General features: G+C 46.5%; 2 protein-coding genes and 1 long non-coding RNA gene across 4 annotated transcripts in view; 1 reads left to right on the top strand and 2 right to left on the bottom strand.

The window, feature by feature from the left end:
- Positions 1–1,664: 1,664 nt before the first annotated feature.
- AKAP5 (A-kinase anchoring protein 5) lies at positions 1,665–8,211 on the bottom strand. Its single transcript, XM_021554483.3, has 2 exons — positions 8,107–8,211; positions 1,665–6,979 (listed from the first exon to the last, which is right to left on the bottom strand). Exon 2 carries the CDS (start codon positions 6,350–6,352, stop codon positions 3,977–3,979), a length of 2,376 nt encoding a protein of 791 aa, XP_021410158.3. The 5' UTR covers positions 6,353–6,979; positions 8,107–8,211; the 3' UTR covers positions 1,665–3,976.
- LOC146767423 (uncharacterized) lies at positions 8,211–20,528 on the top strand. Its single transcript, XR_014955796.1, has 2 exons — positions 8,211–8,472; positions 8,797–20,528. It is a non-coding gene; the product is annotated as an uncharacterized LOC146767423 (long non-coding RNA).
- MTHFD1 (methylenetetrahydrofolate dehydrogenase, cyclohydrolase and formyltetrahydrofolate synthetase 1) overlaps positions 11,076–20,596 on the bottom strand; it is a 39,722-nt gene continuing 30,201 nt past the window's right edge. For both annotated transcript variants that reach the window (XM_021554539.4, XM_021554537.4), the window contains 8 exons: positions 20,388–20,527; positions 19,974–20,015; positions 18,860–18,960; positions 17,981–18,158; positions 17,504–17,611; positions 16,150–16,302; positions 12,184–12,292; positions 11,076–12,002 (listed from right to left, as the gene is read on the bottom strand). In XM_021554539.4, the coding sequence (XP_021410214.2) occupies positions 12,203–12,292; positions 16,150–16,302; positions 17,504–17,611; positions 17,981–18,158; positions 18,860–18,960; positions 19,974–20,015; positions 20,388–20,527 (812 nt within the window). In that variant the 3' untranslated portion in view covers positions 11,076–12,002; positions 12,184–12,202. The remainder of the gene's footprint in view (positions 12,003–12,183; positions 12,293–16,149; positions 16,303–17,503; positions 17,612–17,980; positions 18,159–18,859; positions 18,961–19,973; positions 20,016–20,387; positions 20,528–20,596) is intronic.

Here is a 20,596-nt window from a genome sequence, read left to right on the forward strand (position 1 = left end):
TGCATATGAGACTGTCCATGATTTGTGCAGGGATTGCACCTTGGATTCAAACACCAGACTCCTGGCTGCTGTGGGGTCAGTCCTTTGAAGCCTATGGAGCTGCCATGACCTTCAGCAGCTGGAGAGCTGCCCCTGAGCATTTCTAATCCATTTCTGGTGTCCCAGGGCAGGAAAGAAAATGCAATATTTTGTGTCATCATTGTCTACTGGCAGCTTCCACAAGGAACTTTTCAATGGATACACTTGTTTTCTGCTGGGCTCAGTGTTGACTTAACAGAAAAGCTTTTTATCCCCCTAGAAGCCTTTCTGGGTATGAGTTATACTATTTAAACACCCTTTTCTTTGCTGCTAATATAAAAAAGCTGTGGGAGATGAAAATACTTAAAATGACACAGCAAAGCAGGGATAGGGAACTTGCTTGATATAGACCTGAATTGTCCCCACTGAGGAGAGCAATGGAAACATCTGGGACAAAAGCAGCAGCACAGGCTGTGGGGTGAGCAGAAGAATCACTTCCATAATTCAGAGGGCAGCAAGCAATGAATTTCTGGGTAAGGAGCCAGACAGCTCAAAAGCAGGCTGAATAGGGCCATAAAAATGACTGGATATCAGGAAAAAAATCTTCCCTGAGAGGAGTGTCCAGCATTAGAACAGGCTGCCCAAGGCAGTGGTGGAGTCACCAAACCTGGAGGGATTTAAAAAATATATAGATGTGGCACTTGGGGACAGGGTTTAATGGTGGCCTTGGCAGTGTTTGGTGATCTTAGAGGTCTTTTCCAACCTGAATGATCCTGTGATTCTATGATAATTCCAGATTATTTTAGCTGTTGGTGAGGATGATGGTCCTTAAGTCAGGCCACCTTTGGTGCTCTGTCACAGCCATGCAGCCACATCCTCACAGGATCCCTGGCCCAGCACTTTTTCACAATAGTAAATTTATCATTCCTTCTATGAAAGAATAAATGTTTTATTAATGTTCTACTCTCTAATCATAAGGAAGGAGTAGAGAGTCTTAATTAAGTCATTAGCAGCTGTTATGAGCCTATATTTTGTTCTGTAAACCTGAAAGAATAGATAGGATTAATACTATTAAAAATTTATAACTCCCTTCCCCCATATTTTGTGTGTTTTAAACTGTGTCAAGAAATTACATGAAGGATATTATTAAAAAACACCAGTTAGGGTGTGGGACCAATTTGATCTGCTCCAGAAAGTGCCAAAGCACCAAATCTGCTGCTCCCCCTCCCAAAATGCCAGCCCCAACCTGAACGCTGTCAGCACCACCCTTGTCAGTCTGCAGAGCCTCAAACATTTCCCTCTGGTGCCACAGGGTATCTAATAGGGAATTTAACCTTGGGGCAGCAGGATGGCTTTTCTTAGCTGCCAGAGATCTGTGACCCTTCACAAATTCCTTACAGCAGTCCCTGGGCAGGCAGGACTCTGCAGTAGAAATGATTGACCCGCAACCGAAAGGAAATGTCATAGAAAGGGCAGAGGGGGAGCAAGCCTCCAAAGAATTTGGATCTGCCACCAACATTAAGATTTCTCTCTGCTCACTGTGTGACTGCCTGAAAAAGCTGGACAAAACAGAGCACCACTGTGAGTTAATCCTTCCACATATAAAATCTCTCCATAGCTGCCCACGCAATCACAAGGCAGGAAAACAACAGGTACATTCAGCTTTAATGAAATAATCATCAGTTCTATGTACAGCTATAACAGAGGGAAAACCAGATACAAGAGAGGATGCAAACCCAACCCCTGACATGGAGCAAATCACAGGGCCGGGCTGGACTAGGCATTTCTGCCATTCTTCTCCTTTTTTGAAGATGTGTTTTGCCTAAAAGGCAATACTGAAATAACACCAAATCCACCCAGAACAGCTTAGCAGACTGACAGAGCATGACAGCCTGGCCCTGTGGGGTAATTTTGTGTTTATTTACTAAAGCTTGGACTTCCTTCTCTGCAGCTGACTCCAGTGGGATCCCACAGCAATGCTGCAGCCCTTTGCTCAGCACCAGCCTGCCACAGTGCCCGGTGTAATCCCATAAGCCTCTCCAAGCATCAGAATGGCTCTTCCCAGGGTGCTGCAACAGCTCCAAAGGTACATCTAAAAGTCCTTTAAAAGTCCCTTTTTCAAAATTATGGCAAAATACCTGGAAGGACCAGTATGAAGTACAAAGCCATTAAAATTGTACACACTGAATTATCAATAGCTGATAACTTAATAAACAAATTCACAGGGAAAAAAATACACTTTTTTTTTTCTTTACCACCCTCTGGGTTTTTTTAAGTTTTACTTGCACAGAGATGAGATGTGGCTGTTGCTGCTCGCAGTCCTCTCATGACATTAAGGAGATGCTTTATCGAGGTTTAAAACATGTTTGTGCACCAGATACGAGGGACAGCCCTTGTATTTTAGCAGGAATCCAAAGTCTGTGCTGGGAAGGGAGATCTCAGCGCATGGTCAGTGAGCAATTGCCAAGCGCGGCTGCTATTTCTGTGCCGGCTGAGAACACGCAGGAGAATTCTCTCAGAGGAAAACACACTGCTTTGCCCACAGCTGGACACAAAATGCCAGCCACGCAGATGCAATCCCACTTTATTAAAAGGCCCCTTTCTCCCGGGCAGCTGGTAGCTGGAGGTGATGCTCGCACACACGCTGCGGTGCAAACCCCTCGGGACAGGGCAGTTCTCGGGGTCTGACAGCAGTAGGCTTGTCCAGGCATTTCCCAGCCATGTCCTCGGGCCCTCACGTCAGGATTTTTTTTCCCTGAGGACTTCAGGAAGATTGCTCCAGCATTTCAGTGCGTGTTTCAGAGGGAGCTACGTGGCGTGCCAGAGCCTGGTAGCAGCGAGCCGGGCATAATGCACGATTCCCAAGGGATGCCTGGGCTGGATGAAGGCAGGAGGGCTCCTCGGGGAGCGGTGCGGGACAGGCTGCCGCCAGCAGCCGGGGATGCCAGCGGCACTCAGACCAAATCAAAGCCATCCCAGCGCCGGCAGCACATTGCGGCTTCCCAAACTATGCTGACTGCTAACACGCATGCAGCTCACTGCTATTTATATCGCATGCCATGTATAAAAAAAATTATGCTACATCCGAGGAGAGCTTCAGCACGACAGCGGGACGGGGACGGAGGAAGGCGAGGGAGGAGGGGGCTGCCTGGGCAGGGCTGCTCCCGCCCGGCCCGCGCTGCCGCAGGGAATTCCGCCCGCTGCGCTCCGCGGTGCGGGAAAGGCGCCCCGGCAAACGAGGCGCCGCCGCTCTCCTGGCATTCGCGCAGCCCGGGCTCAGCAAGGCGAGGCTGATGCTGAGGTTTGGCGTGTCTGGAGATGCACAGGCTGCTTGTGACAGGGGGAGAGGCCGAGTGATGGAGAGAGCTCGCTGGGAGCCGCCGGCTTCGTGCCACAGCAGTGACTGCGGTTCGCGGTACGCACACAGCCTGGCAGCGATGTTTTCTTGTTAATATTGCAATTTATGTTTTCTTGTTAATATTGCGGACACTTCGCTCTTCCTCATCTGCAATAAAGCCCCAGCAAGCCTCCAGCTGTTTTCAGCGTACCCCGAATCCAGCCCAGCAGCAGGTCGGGCACTCACTGCCTCTCAGGACCTTGCTTCAAACACATGGTATGTACAGATCTACAGCAGGAACAGCGGGGAAACAGGGCACGGGTGACAGCAGGAATGTGGCCTTGACATAAATGTGCCAATAAATGAAAACACAGTCACTGTAACACCTTAATTTTTCCGCAGCTGTGGTCAGTGGCGCTGTCTGAAGCCCCAGGGGACACGCTGCACTCAGCAGGGTCTGCCCACATCCCGGGATCCGTTTCACACAGACACAGCTGAACGGGCATGCAGAATTAACTACACCTCAGCCCCAGGAGCTCTCCGAGTTCTCCACACACCCCGCAGGCCAAATGGAGCTTGAGATCACTCCTGCTGCCCTTTCTCTCTGGGGCAAGGCTGCCATCACAGAAAGCTGTTGTGTTTATTCTGTTCCAGGGCCATTTCGTTGACCAGCTGCTCTATGGATGACTGAATGGCAGCCTTCACAAGGGAAGAGGCGGTTTCTATGAGGAGCAACTCGTACTGCTCCCCAGTTCTGTGCCCCTGGTCACCCAGACCTTTCTCCTCTGCCTGGGGACTGCCACCAGCCTCGGGGCCCTCTTTTTGACCAACATCAGCATTCCTGTTCGATTTTTTATTCCCTTTTTGCTTTTTTTGGTGCAAAACCGGGGACGGCTCATAGGCCTGGTCAGAGTCGGTGTTGTCAGAGTCCTCGGCTTCGGTGATGGTGATGATGATGCTGACACCAGTGCCTGCATTTGCTTCTAGTATCTGATGGCTGGAGCATTCCTGCACACCTGCTGCCTCTTGCACACTTGCCGCATCCTCCACACTTGCTGCCTCCTGCACACTCACTGCCTCCTTCATACCTGCTGCATCCTGGGCACTCACTATCTCCTGCACACTCACTGCCTCCTGCACACTTGTGGCATTCTGCATGCTTGCTGTATCTTCCACACTCACTGCTTCCTGCACACTTGCTGCTTCCTGCGCACTTGCTGCCTCCTGTGCATTCTCTGCATCCTGTACACTCTCTGCATCCTTCACACTCACTGCCTCCTGCACACTCGCTGCCTCCTGCACACACACTGCATCCTGTTCACTTGTGGCATCCTGTACACTCCCTGCATCCTTCACTCTCCCTTCATCCTGTTCACTTGTGGCATCCTGTACACTCCCTGCATCCTTCACACTTGCTGCATCCTGTACACTCCCTGCATCCTTCACACTCCCTGCATCCTGTACACTCCCTGCATCCTTCACACTCCCTGCATCCTGTACACTTGCTGCATCCTGCACACTCCCTGCATCCTTCACACTCTCTTCATCCTGTACACTTGCTGCATCCTGTACACTTGCTGCATCCTTCACACTCTCTGCATCCTGTACACTCACTACATCCTGCACACTTACTGCATCCTGCATGCTCACTGCATCCTTTACACTCACTGCATCCTGCACACTTGCAGCATCCTGCACTCTCGCTGCATCCTGCACACTCTCTGCATCCTTCACACTCACTGCATCCTGCACACTTGCAGCATCCTGCACTCTCGCTGCATCCTGCACACTCTCTGCATCCTTCACACTCACAGCATCCTGCATGCTCACTGCATCCTTTGAACTCCCTGCATCCTGCACATTCCCTGCATCCTGCACACTCCCTGCATCCTGCACACTCGCTGCATCACCTCCAGATACCAGCTCACTGAAACCAGTTACAGTCTCCTCGGCTTTGCACTCCTTAGAAAGATTTATGCTCTTTTCCAGTTCATCCCTTTCAGGCACCTCTTTGCAGGTATTAGGGATTTCCTGCCACTCTGTGATTTCAGGGGCATTATCAGGTTGATCTTTAGAAACAGGCGCTTCGGAAGCAACTTCCCTGCCCTCCACATCGTTGGTGGTTTGGGGCAGACTCCCTTCCTGCAGTTTGTCCTGGGCTGTTTCATTAGCTGTCTCTGAAATGGTTATCTCCAGCTGAACAGTGCACTCCGAGTGTTCTTCTGCCTCACGTGCGGGCTGTGTCAAGGGCTCACTCTTCCCAACAGAGGTGTCACTTTCCTTGGCTGTATGGTTGTCCTCTTTCACTGAATCCTGGTCCTCTTTCATTGTATCTTGGTCCTTCTTCGTTGTATCCTGGTCCTCTTTAAGCTGCTCCTGCTTCACCGTATCCTGCTCCTCCTGTGCAGAGATTGGGCTGAAGGATTCAGATTTGCCTGTCGGGGCCAAATCCTCCGGCTCTTCACTGGCCTTATTCACAACACCCATCACTTCATTTGCTTGAACACTGCCCTCTGACTCCTCCACTGCTTCTGAGGGGCTGGGTTTTTTCCTACCTCTGGAGAACCTCACACAGGGCATCTTGACCCCAGAGCTTGCCCGTTTCTTTGGGAGGTCCTGGGCACAGCTCTCCTCAGCATCCACCTCCAGCTGCACTTGGGAATCAGAGGGCACCTTCTTCCGCGAGGAGGACTTCTGCCTTCTCTGAGGTCTGGCAAGGCTTTTGATGGCTGCCCAGGTTCCTTTGGAGGACCGTGATGGATTGGAAGCTTTCACCTCCTCTTGGTCAGCGCTAACACACTGGCTTTTCTCCTCTGAGGCTCCTTCGCACACATCCTTCCCAGCCAGCCCCTTCTTACCAGACTTCTTCCTCTTCTTAAAGCAGAGCATGGAGGGTTTTTTTGTTTGTTCCTCTGGAGGGGAACATGTGGCTCCTGTGCTGGGAGTCTCTGCCTCTCTTGGGTTCTCCATTTCAATTTCCTTAGCTGCCTTCACCATATTTTTCTTTGTTGGTGTTGTGCTGCTGATTTTCCTGATCAATGCTTCAGACAAAAGGACTGCAGAGATGCTCAAAGTGCATTTTTTTTCTCAAATAGATTTCCAAATAACATTAGTTGCTTTGTAACGAGCGTATGTGGCAGTGAGAAGAAGTTCTGCTGGAGCTGTCGCATCCGCTTTATAACTCCCACCTTGCCTTATTACTCACTTTATCACCTCTCCAAGGAATCCCAGGTAGATGTGCAGTTGAACAGGCTTCTCCTTGGCTTTGCTGGCCTCAGTCACTCTCATCTCTGGAGCAACTCACTTCCAGTTGTGCTTGGTCTAACTGTATAATAGCCAGTCCAACATACCTTTTTTTTCCCCCAAAGGATGACAAATCAAGCCAAGAATTAACAATTTTTATTCACCCCACGGACCTGGAAGGAACTTGCACTTTGTGAGCTCTCTGCAATTCCACATTGCCCAGGGAGCTTGATTAAAGCACAGTGGAACCAGCGGCTGTTTTCTGCCCCCCAGTGACAAGGTCAGATGCTGCTTTGCCTTGGCTTTGGTTTCTGCTTCAGTTCCCCTCGGGTGTTGTATGAAATTTGCTGCAAAGCATGACCGAGGCTTTCATCTTTTTATCTGGAACACAATAAATGACTGATAAGACCCATAGAGAAATTTTTAAAAAGTACTAAAAAGTTTTTCCTCCTTAAACATTTCATTCTGGGAGGCAGACCAGGGCTGGATTCGCTATAGCACGTTTTTTTCACTAATTAGCATCAATATCCAAAGGCAAAATAAGGCCATAAGATGTTCCATCAAGGAACATCAAGGCCAGTGATGTTCCATCACAGAAAGTACTGTTTTGCAATTTGATGTGGAAAAAGGGACTTTTAAAAATATAACTGCCCATATTATGGCAAATACTTATTACACAGGCACACACATATTTCCTTCTCCTACGGCTTGCTAAATCCTTTCCCCACTGCTCCATATGCACTTATAGTTCCAGCTAGGGAAATTACACCCTGAGACAGCAGATATTTTTATCTTTAATGCACCATATGACAATATGCAAAAACAGAGAATACAAAAAGGAGGCTTGAGGAATACAAAAGCGAAATCACATGGCAAGAAGGGAGCTTATTTATACTACGTGCATGCCTCCCATGGCAACCTCAATTAACACCGTGTGTGCTCATCAAAGACATGATGTTGTAAGATGTGTGTCAACCTGAGCGGAAAAAAAAAAAAAAGCTGTGCCTAGAAATAATCATCAGAACCTTTTGGATGGAACGATACCAAAAGGTGTTACCACAAACAGACCAACTTCTGCAGGACGGGCTCGGGGGCTCCGGGCAAGGCTTTACACGGCATTTCGTGCTCTGCTTTTCAGGAGCAGGGCGATTAAAAGGGGGTTCCGGGGCACGCTTCCCCCGCGGCACATCTGGGCTTTTAAAAAATTATGCTAATTTCAATGAGGCTATTTTAAGGGGAAGCCGAGCGGAGCTGTCGGAGCCGTGCGAGCGCGCACCCGCAGCCGCCGGTGCCCCGAGCGCATCCCGCAGCCCGGCCCCGCCAAGTTTCGGGGGCGTCCGCGGGGGCGCGGCGGGACCCGCCCGGGCACGGGGAGCCCCCCACGGCCGGACCCCGCCGGGGGCAGCGCCCGCGGAGGCGGCGCCGGGACCCGCAGCTGCCGCCGGCCCCGCGGGTCCCCCCGAGGCGGAGCCGCCCCCCGCCGGACCCCCGCGCCCCCCGCGCCTCACCTGCAGCCCGGCCCGGCCCCGCTCCGCTCGGCGCGGCTGCGCTCCGCCGCCGCCTCCGCCGCAGCCGCGCCCCCCGGGCCGGCGGGGAGGGCGCTGCCGGCAGCCCCCCGCCCCCCGCCAGCCCCCGGCCCGCCCCCCGCCCCGGCCGGCACCTGCTCGCCGCCTCCTTCCCGCCGTGGGACAGCATCGCGCCCTGCTCGCCGATCAGCATCGCTTTATCGCGGCGGGGAGCATCCCGCCCGGGGGTGGGATAGCACCGCTCTCCCGGCGGGCAGCGGCGCTGCTGGTGGGGCAGAGTAACCTTCCGTCCCCTCCCAGGCTGTGCACAGCAGCTGCAGACCCGAAAACCACCGGCTTCAGCTCGAGGTGAAGGTGCTCCCAGAAATCGAGCCGCGGTTTGTAGTTGGGAGCACAGTAAGGGAGCCCGGAGCACGCCCCGCGGGGAGGAGGGACCGCTCTGGGTTCCTGGCTTGGTGGGAAGCGAGGGGGGCTTGCGCTTGGCAGCTTTTTTTTTTTTATGTGCCACCTAAAACCTTCACAGCTTTCAGCACTCGCTGTTGGAGGTGCTGCAGGAGCTACACCTTTGGAGGTGGAGATAAGGACAGCCAGCTCTTGGCTTCAAACTAATCCATGCTCAAAACACCAGAGAAAGTGCCTCTTTCATCAGAGCCTTTCTTCTCTCCAAAGCAGCTGAGATCTGCCTTTAAAAAAATCACGTCTCCAGCTGTGATGATTGATGGGAGAGCCTCCAGAAAAAGGACTACCCAGTGGAGCTGATGAACTACAGGAAACTGCAGTCGAGATGCCCGAACGTCCCCATTCATCTCCACGGGGAGCTGACGCCCACAAAGGCTTTACAGACATTAACTGCTTCACAGCATGTTTGCACACGAGAAACTGAGCAAAGCAGCACTCTGAACCTGCAAGTGGCTTCCAGGGTAGGCCAGGCTTAGAAAAACACACATGGCCTCCCCCCTCCTCAGCTTCTTCACGGGAAGAAAGGTACAAAATGGATTAGCTGGGCTGAAATGCCAGCCAGGAGGGCAGAAAAAGTGCATTGAGCATCACAAGGAATTGCCTTTTTAAAAGCTCCCCTCTGAGATGTGTTTGCTCGCATTCACGCAGGATAATAAACTTCATTTGGAAACAGCTTCTCTCCTGAGGTGGGTGGTGGGTTCTAATTATGATCCACTGCTTTATGAAAGCCAAGTGAGGCCCTTCAACGCAAGGAGCTTTTCCCTCCTTGCAGCTGGAGGCAGGAGGGAGGGAAGCAGACAAGGAGGGTGGTTAACGTGAGGCTGTGGTGTGATGGAGGCAAGCTGCCATGAATCCTCTTGGGAGCACTTTGCATGGAATCCAATTATTCCTGATGCTCCAGGGGCAGATGGCAGCAGCAATGGCCGTGGTGAAAGCGAAATAAAAGGCAAGCAAAGGATCAGGTCAGAAGTTGGGTAAGCTGGACAGAAGATGCTGGCTCAGCTGGATCCTGTTTTTTTTCTGTGGTGCTGGTGACATGCAACAAGTCAACCAGCAACACCTTCTCCTCTTTCTTGTCCCCGGCACTACTTAAAAACATAAACCTGTGTTATTTCTTACAGGATGCGATGCAGTGCTCTCACAACAGCACAGCATGGGGACGGATGGCCATAACTCCAGCTAAGGACCAGGCCCACAAATAGCCCACAGAGAAGAAATTTGTACATAATTAGTTTTTTCTCTAAGCAACAGGAGGAAAAGAAAACCACTGAGTACTTAGCTAGAAGAAATTAAGTGGCCTCTATGACCTATTTCATAGGACAAGACCTAGCTGGCACCCTTAGCTGCAAGGGAGAGTTATTAAAAAAATAACCTATTTATGTATCCATCCTGCAAGAGAAAAAAAGAGGTTGGAAGTGCAGGTTAGAAAACATTTCCCATTAATCTCTGGAGATGCCTGGGGCTGTTTTTTGGCCCTTGTGCTTTGTTGTTGTGCAGCAAACCCTTCAAAAGCTCGTGCCTGATCCGGCGCTGTGCCTCACTGCAGGAGGGGGACTAGCAACCTCTTGAACCATCTCTCTCAAGCACATGGCTATGATCTCATGCTAAACTAAAAGGAGGCTAATCTTAGCATAAATTTGCACTTATCCCATCTTTCATAAGCATAAAATGAAGGTGGAACACAGAGCACTTTGCAGGAAAGCAGTGTAGCAGGGAAAATTAAATGTAGGAACTGACAGCAGGCTTGGCAGCATCCGCTCTGGCACCCGGCTTCCAGGCAAGGCTGGGCCCAGGAGCTGCAGGTGAGGAGGGACCCTCAGCCAGGCTGGGGGGCTGGGCAGCAATGGGGGAACCCCTCCTGACCCCCTGCAAGGGGGCTGAGCCTGCTCTCCTGGCTGCCAGGAAATCCTTGGCTGGGTAACATCAAAAGGAACATCTAAGAGGCTGTGAATGCATCTCAGATTAAAATATTTAAAGTGTTCTGTCTGCTTGTGTCACAGCCAGGTAACTTTCATATAATTATTCTCCCCTCCTGAATAACTGAAGAGATAGAGATTTTTTCTCTCCCTCTACATATACATATATATATATATATTCACACACAGTATCTGTGTACTACAGATGCTCCCCTACGTTGGTGCACACCTACATCCTGATCCTCCCAGTTCTCACCAAATTTGGAATGTTTTCAGATTCAGTTCTGATAGAAGCAGATGGGCCTCACGACTGTTAATTCAGATATTTTGCAGTCAGATGCAAGTATTTCACATTCACAGAATAATTCAGGTAGTTTATTTCCTACAGACAACATACATCATCTAGGGAAGGAAACCAGATTAAAACACACACACACCCTGGTGCATTGCAGGCTACTTATTACTGCAATAATCACTCCTGCTTGTCAATACAATGATTGCTGTTGTGTGTAGTTAATCACAGAAATAAATTCTAATTCAGTAATCTCAGTGCATACATTAAAACCCAAAAAGCACTTGGAAGTATTTGCCAGTTTATTTGTATTAGTTAAAAAATTGGCAGCAATGCCGTCTTCATCTTACAAAATTATTTTTGGCCTGCTGACAAAACCTGCTACAGATCACTTGCACACTATTCATATTGTCTCTATTGATCAAAAAGGTGCCACATGAAACAAGGCCTGTCAGTGGTGTAACTGCACTTAGGGTTGAGCAGGAAATGGTTCAAAGGACACATCTGGTAGAAGCCACAGGTATGGGCCAGAGAGCCAGTCCCTCCAGATCTGCTATCCAGAGCTTTCATTCCTTTGACAGAACACAGTAGCTGCAGCTGGGCTTGGGCTATCTGATGTGGCTGAGGTGCCTGCAGGAACAACTCCCAGCAGAAAGCAGGGTAAGCACTTGTGGAGAGTGCTGGGAAGCCAAGGGGATCCTCCCTGCTCCTCTGGAATGGCACTGGAGCAGTGCCTAGGCACAGCAGGTTCCCCCGTGGTAGGAGAAGAGGAACAGAGGATTCCACGTGGCAAATGGGAAACTGCAGCCAGAAGACTTCTAAAGATAACACATGCTGCAAAACCCCGATGGTTAAGACAATTAAGTCCCAAGATTGTTTCAAACAGCTCCAGCTTTAGGATTTTTAGTAATTAAAATCATGTCACTGAATCAAAAGAGGTCATTAAACCCAAGTTTCTGTATTCTGCTTCAGCTACAATTATGAAGCGGGAGGTCTGTAGAGGAAGATTGCTTTATATGCTCAGTGTCAACTAGCTTGGAACACAGCAGCTTAAAAATTATTACAGATTAAAAGTTACTGGTTGATTCTTCAGCACTCCTCCTTCCAGTCACTTCTTGCACTATATTCTCACTGATATCTTGTTCAGACTTAAGAAAAAAAGATCAGAGCACAGCTCCATTTACATGACTCATCAGGTGTTCTTCTGCGAGCTAAAAACAAAAATAAAACTTAATTACTATTATATAGTACTGCAGGCAACTTTCAGGCTGAATTATAATAAAATGTCATTTGGAAACATATGGCATAATATGGGATTGGCTTAACTCCATCATCTCAAGATCTTTGGAAAAATAAAGTCCAAATATTGAAGGCCTTCAAGAAGGCACCAACCTTTGGGCAATCATTCCTTTCAGAAGAGCCCATTCACTTCTCCTGACACTGGGTCCAGGTCGATATCATAGAAGCAGGGTCTTGTAGGAAGTCCTGGCATAGTGCTCATCTGGACAACAAGAGATAGAATGTTAAAGTGGCAGTGGCAGCATTTTGGGCACAAGATTCAACACTGAAGACTTGGATGGCAATAGCTCCCTGAACACCAACAGACCAGAGAATGATGGTCATGGACTGTGCTGAAGCACCCCATGTGAACTATAAACTCCTGGCTCAGTAGGCAGATATGAAGTTTTTGCTTTTTACAAGGACTAAGTTTGGTTTCTGCACTGCAAGTAACTGAGCCCAAGATTTGGCAAAGTTCTTGGCTATGCAGCTGACCAGTTCACTGTTGTAGGAGTGTTAATGGACTCTGCTGTGATGAGACAATTACTTCTGAAGTTTTCTAAGTACTAAAGTGAAGATACAAATTTTAATACAACTTCACCAGCTGTAACATCTCAGCTGATTACAATTCTTTGAGAATCTAGAACTAGACACGTTAAATAATTAGGAATAATTACTGGAATACACTCAGAAGGGCTGCTCAGAGGCAGAACTGAAGCTCACAAAGCAGCTGCCAGCACTACTGCCTCAGGCCAGTCCTCTGCACTTGTCCCACTGCTGAGAACCCAGTTCCAGGCATGCAGCACACAAGGCTGGCAGGAACTACACCTGGCCTGATTTATTCTTGCAGCTGACAGCATTTCCCCTCCCCTAAGGCAGCACTTAGCCCAGCAGCACACACACAGGCTAAACACAGACTCTACAAGGGTCCGTGACCACGTTTGGAACTTTGTGTCAGTGGTCATTAAGTGCTTTTATAAAAAGGGAGAACTTGAAAGGTCTCATTCTCTATCTGCATCACCCTGCCTCAGCTTTCACAGTCAGTATTGTTATGCCTGTCTCCATTAGATTAAACATCTCTTTGGCAACCTGGTATTTTCTCCTTGAGCAAGTATTTTGCACGCTAATCAAATTATCTCCCCATCTTCCTTTTGATAATAAGCTAAGCAGCAAGAAGGCAAAGCTCTGTTGGTGAAGTCTTTTCTGCAGTTCTCAAAACTGTTCAGGGAGCTTCTGGAGTCCCAGCCCTTTTTCCTTAGCCATTTACAAGTGCTAACACCAGTCCCACGTGTACTGTACCACTGCAAGTCTTTCATGGGTTATGCAAAAATAAAAATCACTTAAAGTCTCCTCTTTATAAGGAATTTTGGGGCTGCATTAGCTTTTTATTAGAGCCACTGTCTTCCCAGAGAAGAGGGGGTCACAGAGAGGCTCCCCATTCCTTTGTGCTCAGCTGTATAAATATTTTGCTCTCAAGAACATCTCAAGAAAGTATTAAGAGGTTCAAAGTGCCCAGAGGGGTTTTCCTGTTCTCAGCTCCCAGTCTCTGGCCACAAAGAGCAAGAAACTTCCTATTTATTTATGTACCACTGGAGAATCATGGAGCTTTGCAGATCTCCACCTCCAGATTCAGAGGGCCACAGCAGGAGCTCAGAGAGTGACATTCAATAGAGTAGGAGGTGCTGAATATGTGCCTGACTTTGCCATTTCTTGCACTTTCTATTTTGAAATGAACAGTCAATTTTTCCTCCTTTCCTATCCAGAGGGCAACCCACAGTGGCTACTCTGATATCTATTACTTCAAGGCAGTCTGCTTAAACCCCAAATTTCCATGCAGTGCAGAATAATTTCCATCCAGGCTACTAATTTGCTGTACAAGTGTCTGCAATGCTTCATGTAGTTATTTTCAGAGCTGAGAACTTTTTCTCATTTATCCTCCTCTCCTTTAATACCACATGTGCTCAAAAAGAACACAGGGCAATTCACACTATTTACTTACAATAAAAACTTAGACCACCTGGGTATAATCAAACCCCTTGCCAGATTTCAAACATACATTATTTGTTGCTCTTGTGGGTCTTTCAAAATAAATGCCATTTAGGATCTAAAAAAACAAGAGCTGAATAACAGAATTGTTTTCAATTCAGCAGCAGCACCAGAAAACAAACCAAATCAATTCGAGTTAATTTATTTCATTTAAATCTAGATAACCTTTGAAATTATATTTCCTTTAAAATCTTACAGTATTTCATAAAGGTACAAAGTTTCAACTTTAAGCCAGAAAGGAAAATTCCAAAATTCAGAATCTGAGAAAAAAATAAAGCATGATGTGCCTTTGTGATTAACTTCAGACAACAAGAATAGGCACACACCAGTGGTTAATTTCACCTCACATTTATTCTAAAAGCTTCTGCATAGAGCTACATATTTGTTGTATTTTCAGCTTACAGTTCAATGGCTGCTGCCTAAAATTTATTCTGAGGCTAACACATTCCCTGCTGAATGGGTTTAAAATAGTGATCTGATTCAAAATGCCCCAGATTGTTTCTCAAAAGGACATCCATCCCCTGGGTTTTAGTCACCACAGAAGAGTGATCACGTCCCAGCCAGAAGACTTATTGTTAATTCTGGCAGAATTAACACCATGATTTGCTACACGGCCAAGAAAACATTAGGAAATGGGTACAGGAGCAGAAAGGAAAAAGTCCAACTCCATAGAAACTGAAGACACCAGAAAAAGAGCCAAAACGTTAGTTTTAATGTCTGAAAACATCCCTCTCTTGTTTACTCATTAATGCAGCGTACCCTTTCCTTCTCCAATGCTTATGGAATAAATAATAAAATAAATCATTGTTTGGACTAAATCTTGGCTTGCAAAAAATGCCATTTATAACAGGAACAGGCATGCTATCTTTCATTCTATCCCAAAACACACATTAGTCTTTAGAACATGGATGAGCCAGACTTTAATCAGGATGTGGTTACCTTATTTATGCTGGATAATCTGGAAACATTAGCTACCTTTTAAAAAAAAAGAATTTAAAAGGCAGCCAACATTTATCCTACCTAGCATTTGAAGGAAGAGAGGATCCAACTCTTAAATCAGCAAACTTCATCAACTGAGTCATGCACCCCAATGCTTCTGAAACTTTATTATGGCAAATGTGTTGCCATGAAGACCTCAGAAAAAGGTTCAGGGCTAGTAAACATGAAATAGAACTGCTTGCTCCAACTGCCTCATGCCCTAAGGTAATCTAACTAGTTACTCAACATTTGCCCAGAAGAGATTCCCCAGGTAAGATTTCCAGTGGATCCTTTCATCCTAGTGCTGTTTCTACAGATGCAAACCCGAATGTGGGTTCATTTTGCAGATAGCTCCTCTTTCTGCCAGGCAATTCATAACAAAGCTGTTCCAGGATCCTGTTTCCACTGTTGCTACTCTCTCCCCTCTCAGCTGACATTATGCCAATCATATCAAAGAACAGAAACTAAAAACTCAAGGGCGCAGTGAAATGAGTTCTTGGAATTGTTGCAGGCTGAACAGCAAACAGATGGTCAGCAAAACCATGAGAAGTGAAGAGGAGCGGAGCCTGATAAATGATTGATAGCAGAGCTCAGCTTTGCTTTGGAGGTCTCACACAGAGGCATCTGCTCTGTAAGCTTAGGAGGGGGTTCCTTGTTCTGCCCTGATCCACAGCTGTACATAGAGGTCACCTGCAAAGTGCTTCACCCGAAATGCAAAGTCCCAGCAGCAATCAGGTGGGCCAAGGATTTGTCCCTCTACCAGACTGCTGTTCCTACAATTTAGAAACTAAAAGCTCACTCTTTTCACAAAACTGAGGAAAAGAGATGTGGGACCTAAGGGATACAGCAGGGGCTTGCTAATTATTCAAATGTAAAATGGTCTATTTCAGCCTTCCTCTTCCCCCTGAGAAAAACGCCTACTAAGGTATCTGATACAATGGACTGTTAAAACACCAACTGTAAATGACAAGGACTCTCCCAATTTAAGACACTTAACAGTAAGTGATTCCTGGAATGCAAATGAAGTTTTTTCCTCACTCCACAGTTACCACATACCGTTCCCACCAGTGGGTACAAGAATCCAGCCCCAACGCTGGCCCGAATGTCTCGGATTGGCAGAACAAAACCTGTAGGTGCTCCTTTTTGTTCAGGGTCATGAGACAGCGACAAGTGAGTTTTAGCCATGCAGATTGGCAGGTTCCCAAATCCCTGGGAAAAGGGAAAGAAAAGGTATGACATAAGTGGAAAAAACAGTAATTTTTCCAATACAAAAATGTAATTGCTATGTTGTGCCATTCTCTGCAGACATCAGGCATTTTATTCCCCAACAAGTGCTTCATCCACAGCCTGTCAGATCCACTGATCATTCTACATCCCCATTCCTTCTCTATCAAATTCTCTCCCCACTCCTCATTAAGTACTAAAGAAAGAACCACCACGTCCCTCAGCACATCCAGCTGAGGAAACAATGGTATGGAAGTGCCAGATATACAAACTTGACAGCCAACTTACTTCCTATTGTCTTCCCAAAATGTTGAACAGCTCAGAGTTAAAAGTTTTGTTCAGATGAAGTCAGTTAATTAGAAGTGTTTGATCAATACAATTGCAGGTTGTGAGGAAGTTGGCAATTGCATGCCTTTGGGACTTTGATGGACTTGTAAAGGAATATATAAGAAGCATGAAAGCACAACTATATATGCCAGTAGTAAATGGACTGCAAAAGGAAAATTGGTTACAGCACCCTGCAGACAATGAGTTGCCAGTCTTCACATTGCTTTTCTCTTCAAAGACCTTCAATAATGCAGAAACAGGTAAATTCACAACAATGTCACACTAGAGAAGAGCAAAAGCAACATAGCAACCAGAAAACACTGAATTCAATAACCAGATGGCATGTTCAGAACTCAAAAAACTTTCCACATTAAGTCTCGTATAACTCACAGAACTCTTTCCCCAAAATAATTGTGACTGAGAAAAATCCACATGGATTCAAAACCTGATTAGTGGAACTTGATCTCAATGGAACATGATGGAAAAAAATAATCAGAGACTATTTAAAACCAGCGTAATGAGTTGTAATTCCCTAATTCTCTAAATGCTGAAAGAATGGGAGAGTATACTAGGGAAAGATCACTAAATCCTCCTACCCTTTCTCCCCAAAACTATCACAGATGGGTACCAGGAGGTATTGGGCCACATGAGAGAGTTCTGTCTTCTACACTAGAAGACAAAGCCACTTTTCTCTTTTACCACATCCTTTTCTTCCTCCATTGTAGGAGCATTTAATGAGTCCTGGATAAGGACATGATTTGAGTGAGGATTCCCTTCAAACACAGCTTCAACACCTCTGTTCAATATGATAATTTTGAATGAAAAGCATCACTGCTACCAGGTGAAGTGGAAAACTCACCTGCTTAGTGTACAGGGCAACTTTCTCCTGTGCTTCTGGAAGTAGCTCAATGTCTCTTGCCCCGTAGACCTGCTGGGCAATAAGCCTGATCTTATCTACAACAGGTAGCTAGAAAAACAAAAAACACAGGCAAGTCAGCATGGCCAAAGCACAAAGACCTGTGCAGTATCACAGCAGTTTCAGATCCTCCACATGTGTTGTCAAGTGCACTTCTATAGACATAAGGCTTAATTCCATCTGCTGTAAAATGAAATAGAGAGTAATTTGAGAGTTTTCAAAACATGTTTCAATATTTCAATGGGTAGTCAAAACAGTAAGAACTGACAAACTAGGTCTGTGAGACTTGTGGTATCAATGTTTCAGTTCTAACACCACGTTTCTTCTCAATTTCTCAGCAGCCTTTTAGCCCTAAGCAACTTAAGCTAGTGAAACCAACTTATATAAACAAAGCAACTCTGTAATAGTGCAAGATCCTACCTCCACATTATAGAGGAACTTGAAGTTGCTGGGTGCCTGGGATGCTCTCTGAACAGCTCGGGCCAGGGCCAGGGCTCCTTTCCCTCCCTCTGCCCAGTGAGTGCACTCCACAGCATCGAATGCTCCTGCCTCCTTTGCATGTTGTACTACAAGGGCCAGTTCAGCCTTTGTATCTGTCCTGCAAGGAGAAAGTTTGCATTTTTGTACCAGATTGCACAAACAGTAAATTAATATTTGTTCTTGGCAAGATCCAAAATGTGTCCAAAGAAATCATGGCTACCAGAAACCACAGCCTCCTCCTTGGCTGGCATCAGCTTTAACACCACAGCTCAAAATACTTCTGCTGCATAAAAAGACCACACAGTGATTGTTTGCTGTGCAGTACAACAAGCAGAACCAAATTCATGCATTTTCTAACAATCCAAAACTATGGCATTCCAGTATCTGAAGGGAGCCTACAAGAGAGCTGGAGAAAAGCTTCTCAGAAGAGCACATAGTGACAGGAACAAGGGGGAAGGGTTTCAAACTGACAGAGTTGGTTTAGATTGGACACTAGGAAAAAATTCTTTACTGTGAGGGTGCTGAGGCACCGGAACAGGTTGCCCCAGTGTTGAAAGTGTTCCTGAAAGTGTTCAAGACCAGAATGGATGGGGCTCTGAGCAACCTCATCTCTTGAAAAGTATCCCTGCTCAAGGCAGGAGAGTGGAGCCAGATGATCTTTAAGGTTCTTTCCAACCCAGGCCATCCTATGGTTTTATGATCATGGAAATGCTGCCAACAAAACATCAACAGTACTGAGAGCAAGAATTTGTGTTAAACAAAGTGATGAAGTGCCACAGTGTTACACCCCTGCACCACCTCCCCTGCCAGCCCACTCACTTGAAAGCATTGACAGCCACGACCACCGGGACACCAAACATCCGCGCGTTCTGGATTTGCTTGTTTAGGTTGCTGCAGCCTTTTGCCACCAGTTGAAGGTTCTGTAGAGAACAGCAAGCAGGAAGGATATTTTATCAGGGGCAGGGAAACTTTTTTCCCAAACACACTAAATCAGAAGCTAAATGTCAAATGGGAATGAAACCACAAAGGCAAATCCCCAGTGCTGCTTTTGGAACAGTCCAGACCACTGTAACCTCTTGGACAGGAGACAGGAAAGAGTGACTACTTGTAATGATCACTGGTTTCAGCTCCCAAGTCAAGGTAAGAGAAACAATTTTTTATCACCTTTTGTTATGCTTAAAAAATTAATACCTGTTCTTATTACCTCCCCACAGTAAAGCCTCTGTTTCCTCTCTGATACATTTCTCTTTCTATATTAAATATCACCAGCAGTGAATTTCATGACATCCATTTGAAGTCTGTGGCAACAGCTTTAAGTTTACATACATTTACATTTTGCAGCATCAAACGCTATTCCTGGAAATTCAGACATTTCATCCCTTCCTATGCAAAGGATAATATATACAGAAGCTCCAGGAGTGAAAGAGCTGCAGCAGTGTAAAGAGCCTGATCAATTATCCAAAGGGTACACAAGGATTCGAGGCATAAGGATGGAAGGTGAGACTTTAGTTCACTTTCCTCACTTGCAAACAATGGGGAATAAAAACAAAAACGGCTGCTAAGAAGAGAGTAATTAGAGAGGCACTCTGGATATTTTCAGAGACAGTACTTCAGCTAAGCAATTACTCCACATTGAGAGGGTTGGGGAAACAGAGTAGATACTACTATAAAAAATTGAGCATACAGACAACTGTGTGAATTAATGAGAAAAAAAAGGCTCTGAACACTGCCTAGGCCAAGGACAATAAATGCTTAAAAGAGCAGAGCCAAAGTAACATAATTAAAAAAAAAAAGACCATTACAGTTTGTATGAAGAAGCCTATTTGTGGCAGCTAAATAAATGACACACTAGTAATCCAGGCATGCACTGCATGACACCATCATGTCATGACCACAGTTAGCTGGTCCACTGTCACAACAGCTTAAAGATTACCTCTTCTGTGTATTCCTTTGGCAAAGGTACCCCAGCAGTGACCTGTGGAAAAAGGGAAAGAAATGGAGCTCCATAAGATTTTTATCCATGACAGCAATCCCCACTTGATTCAAGTGGGGCTCAAGATACAACATTCTACTACATGCTGATCCTTTTTATTTCTAAGAAAAAAATAAAAGGAAGAAAAAAAGATTGCATGATAAAATATAGCTCAGTACATGACTCACTCTGGGACTGTTACAAGTGGCCCAGCATGCAGGCACTTCATTAAGGCAATAAAACAATCAGGTACGAGCCTGCAACATACTACAATGAAGCTGTTGGCAAACATGGAAATATCAATTCCTTTTACAACTCTGAATTTCAAGACAATTTCGAGCTGATCAAATGCTACAAGGCTTCCCCAGTACTTACTGCAGGTCCTCCCCCATGCATTTTCAGAGCTCGGACAGTGGCAACCAACACCACCACATGAGGCCGGAGACCAGAATAGCGGCACTTAATGTTGAAGAATTTCTCCATGCCTATGTCTGCACCAAATCCTGCTTCTGTAACTAGAGTAGGAAATAAAAAGAAGTTTGTGAAAGATTTCTGGGTGGAGAACTCATACTCTGATGATATAA

Source organism: Lonchura striata, chromosome 5 (assembly GCF_050655825.1).
Source record: "Lonchura striata isolate lonStrDom1 chromosome 5, ASM5065582v1, whole genome shotgun sequence".
In the NCBI taxonomy this organism is placed as follows: Eukaryota; Metazoa; Chordata; class Aves; order Passeriformes; family Estrildidae; genus Lonchura; species Lonchura striata.

Coding starts and splice junctions, on each gene's coding strand:
- AKAP5 (XM_021554483.3), bottom strand. CDS start 6,352: ATGGTGAAGGCAGCTAAGGAAATTGAAATGGAGAACCCAAGAGAGGCA.